At 35.5% G+C, this 4,246-nt stretch overlaps 1 protein-coding gene across 1 annotated transcript; it reads left to right on the top strand.

Annotated features, from left to right (window-relative positions):
• Window positions 1-2,471: 2,471 nt before the first annotated feature.
• LOC140824669 (histone H2A) lies at window positions 2,472-3,231 on the top strand. Its single transcript, XM_073186218.1, has 2 exons — window positions 2,472-2,717; window positions 2,855-3,231. The coding sequence occupies exons 1-2, from the start codon at window positions 2,508-2,510 to the stop codon at window positions 3,104-3,106; spliced, it is 462 nt and encodes a 153-aa protein (XP_073042319.1). The 5' UTR covers window positions 2,472-2,507; the 3' UTR covers window positions 3,107-3,231.
• The last annotated feature ends 1,015 nt before the right edge of the window (window positions 3,232-4,246 follow it).

The following is a 4,246-nucleotide window of genomic DNA, read 5'->3' as shown; positions in this document are numbered from 1 at the left end:
AAGTTCATCAATATTTTTCATAGAATAAGTTTGATTATCCTGTTGTAATATATTACTATTTTGATTACTAGTCAAGGCAGTGTTTTCTATTTGTTCTATAACATTATTTCATAAATTAGAATCTTTAATCATTTTCGAAATTATTGTCAATATATTTAATATTAATATATTAGACTTATTTCTTAATTTTTTTTATTGTATTTACTATCGATATTATCAATATTTTTTAAAAATAACTATTTATTTATTTCATATTATTACTATTATTATTTATTTATTATATTTAGGTTAGGCAATTATATTGTACATAGTGTGGATACTTTATTTATTTCATAGTAACTGTTAGAATTTTTCAAGTTCGCAATCTTGATTTTGAAGGTAACAAAACTTGTTAATTGTGTTATTAATGATCTACTTTAGTTGTGCAGCATCTAGGATCACCTATGAGTTGTTTACATCGCAAAACTGAAGACCCAACTGGTCGCTCAAAATGAATCAGTTCAACTGGCTACGTCATTTGAGCAGTACAGCTGATTGACCAGTTGATAGGTAATTCAGCAGGAAAACCTTAGAAGCCTGGCCAGCCGAAAGAGTGTTCAACTGATAAAGAAACCCAGCTGATCAGTCCAACTGAACAAGTGTGAAATCCGTTCCACTGACGAGTCAACTGATTTCACCAGCCCAACTGAAAGATCAGTTCAAACTGACCAGTTCGAAGCATCAGTTACAATCCTTCAGTTATGGACGATGATAGATTCCTTCGAGTGGATTCCAGCTGTGCGAGAAGGTACAAAGCCATTGTCAAGTCAAACGACAATAATGGACGTTGCATCAGATCATTAAAAACAAAACGCTTCAGATGGACAGTAAAAAAGACGAGATACATAGTCCAAGAAGATGATTCAAATGCAACGGACACAATTAATGAGTCTCACTGTACGATCAGCCTCTTTCTGCTATATAAAGAGAAGATCATTGAAGACTCAACAACAACGATACACATAGTGGTAAGACATTCTTGAGAGTGAAAAGAAAAACATAGAAAGACACGCTCAGTTGCAAATTAGCTTATCGAAGCATTTAAGCCCAGAGGGAATTATTCATCGTGATATCTGCTTAGTTTAAAAGCCTTTTATCCCTCAGTGTGTGAGAACGATTCTGTTCAGTCCTCACACACGTTCACTCTCAAAACCACCCAAATACAGTCTTGCACAAAGACGTTAAACTTGTGTATGTAGTCTTTCTCACATAGACGTTAAATAAGTGTTGACTGAAAGTGTTGTTTTCAGTCGTAGCTAGGAGTTCAGTTTAGGCAGTAGATAAGTCCTAGCTGAGTAGGCTTGTACACGTAGTTGTATAAATCAAAGTCTTCTAGTATATCCTATCTGTGGAGATAGAAAGGTGACGTAGGAGCAGTTGAAGTTTCCGAACATCCATAAACATATCTTGTGTAATTAACTGATTAACTATCGCTATAAAATTGTTTTGATTAGTTAGATTGTTCATGTGTTCAGTTGTTACCATAACTGAAATACAAGAATGCAAAAACTAATATGTGTTCTTTCAGTTAGTCAGTTTACACAAGTCAAAATATTTTCTGACATTTCAGTTTTCTTTGCGAAGGATTACTTCGAGTTTCTTAATCCTTTGAGTTTCTTCCGCTTGGTTTAAAACCAAACTCGATTTAATTCATCTGTGTTAATATTCTTAGAACACGAGCTATTGAAGCTCATTGAAGGTTGTAGCGTGCAAAATGCCTTCGAAGGCGCTAACACACACGATCCATCAGTCACTAGTTACTTTACATACGCGATGCGTGTGTGTATAATCTTTTTTATTATTATCGATGGACTAAAGTGAAATTTGACAAATTATAGAGGGACTAAATTTATATTTGAATGGTAAAAAATAAATAAATAAAAGTGTGTGTTGAAGTTAAAACAAAAAACAAAAGTGTAATATTAGTATCACATAAGAGTAAAATTGGAAAAAAAATTGATGTCCTTTCTAGGTAGTTATTATCATGTCCTCATACTTAATAATATAGTATATTATATACTCAAAATTAATCTATAATATTAAAATTATACCAAACATAATGTATTTTATCTCATCACATTGTTTATCAATATATTTTATTTTATAATCCATCTAATTACTAATAATTTAGTTATCTCATTTCACATATCAATCTGAGAGAAAGTGGGCAATGCAAACAACATTTTTTTCCTAAATAATTCGAAACTTTTTTTTTGAAAAAAGTAGCCAAAATTAAACTTTAGGCGGGAGAGCTCTTTCTCTCTTACTCTCTAGCTTTCAATTGGCTTATTTCAGAAGACGTGGATCTAGACCCCATCATCCCAACACCGTTGATTATTTCAGAATCCAACGGCGGATTTTTACCCAATTCGAAAACCGGACAGCAGTACCGCAGCTATAAATTGGCTCTCGCAACTGCAACGATTATCCCTCTCGTCTCCCCTATTCTTACATTTCGTCATTATCTCATGGAGGCCACCGGGAAAGTGAAGAAGGGTGCCGGAGGAAGGAAGGGCGGCGGCCCGAAAAAGAAACCGGTCTCCAGATCCGCCAGAGCTGGTTTGCAATTTCCGGTCGGTAGAATCGGTCGTTATTTGAAGAAAGGCCGATATGCGCAGAGGGTCGGAACCGGGGCTCCTGTATACATGGCCGCTGTTCTTGAATATTTAGCTGCCGAGGTATGAAAATATTCTGCACCTGAAAATCTTTCTGTACCTCCAGTTTCTGGGCTTATTTTGTTGATTTCCATCGTATATTTTCGTATGTTTGATCCAACATCGTGGGTACCTAAGACCATTTCGGTTCCTGATTGAAGGTATTGGAATTGGCTGGAAATGCTGCGCGTGACAACAAGAAGAACAGGATTATCCCGAGGCATTTGCTCTTGGCCGTGAGGAACGATGAGGAACTTGGGAAATTGCTGCATGGAGTCACCATAGCGCATGGTGGTGTGCTTCCGAACATCAATCCGGTGCTTCTACCGAAGAAAACTGGTGGGGAAAAGGCTTCCAAGGAACCCAAGTCACCTTCCAAGGCTACCAAATCTCCAAAGAAAGCTGCTTCTTAGTTCCTAAAATAGTGATTTGCATCTCGTGTAAAATCGGATCAGGATTATAATGTGATAGTTCTTTTTTGTGGTTTGGTGGTGATTATTCTTGGATTCAGTGAACGAAACACCTTGTTTTCATATTAGCTATTACAATCTATTCAAATTAAGTAAATCACATGCGAACAAAGAACGATGAATATATAAAAATTGATCATTTCATTGAAAACATGACCAATATTAATAGATTTATTCCATTACTCCAAGTCTCCAACCATTTATTTAATGTTTGGCAAGAAAGTGTTTTGAGGAATTTTTATATAATGAGTCGTATTTTTAAATGGTGTTCGATTTTCGATGAAAATATGAATTTTTATAAAACTCGGTTAATTAATTTCACAAATTTTCCTAAACAAAATATTTTAAATATTACCTAATGGGCATAGTATACCCATGGTTTGCAGAAAGTTATCAGAACGGCTGTTCCGAAATGGGAACGAGGTCCACTTTGACGAAGTTCTAGGGTGTGAACCTTGATGTTTTGAGTTGTTATGTAGATAAAAATTGTGGTGTTATCAGTAGAACGACACGAAAAGAACATTAAATAGAAAATAAAATAAGAACGATAAAAAGAAAAAAAAAATAAATACAAGAGGGTTCATTAAAAAATATATGATCCATTTAAATTTAATTAAATAAAAAAGATTTTGAATTTTATTAAATCGAGAAAAGCGCTGCAGTCTTAAAAAATTGACCCACCCCGACATTGAGGTGGGTCGAGCTCTTTTTTGGGACCAGTGATACGAATATAGCCAGCCACTATGCGTTCCAAGAACAAATCTCGAGAGAACGATTGAAGATGTTGAATGTTGCCCTTCATTCAACCAATGAAAGCTTGGAAATAAGGCTCGAGGGGTTCGAGTTGCATCACCATCAAGTAGAGGATGAATTGGAAGAGTATGATACGAATCTGACCGAGCATGGCGTGAAAATGATTGGAAGGATTTTTAGAGAGCGTAGTTGTTTCGGACCTTCAAGCTCAATAATGATGAATCAAGCATACCCAAGCAAGTGGTGGAGTTCAACAAATAATATAATGAAAGAGTCACGAACAACCAAGCATATGAGTGCAAAATGGCCCAAGAGAAGCAGTGCAGCAGC

This window comes from Primulina eburnea, chromosome 2, assembly GCF_022965805.1.
Source record: "Primulina eburnea isolate SZY01 chromosome 2, ASM2296580v1, whole genome shotgun sequence".
In the NCBI taxonomy this organism is placed as follows: domain Eukaryota; kingdom Viridiplantae; phylum Streptophyta; class Magnoliopsida; order Lamiales; family Gesneriaceae; genus Primulina; species Primulina eburnea.
The sequence above is the reverse complement of the archived record's forward strand: the minus strand, read 5'-3'. Positions and strand labels throughout refer to the sequence as shown.

What these genes read in the sequence shown, in the direction of transcription:
- LOC140824669 (XM_073186218.1), top strand. Translation starts at nt 2,508, where the DNA reads ATGGAGGCCACCGGGAAAGTGAAGAAGGGTGCCGGAGGAAGGAAGGGC. An exon ending in TTGAATATTTAGCTGCCGAG is followed by an intron (nt 2,718 to 2,854) that starts GTATGAAAATAT and finishes TCCTGATTGAAG; the next exon opens with GTATTGGAATTGGCTGGAAA.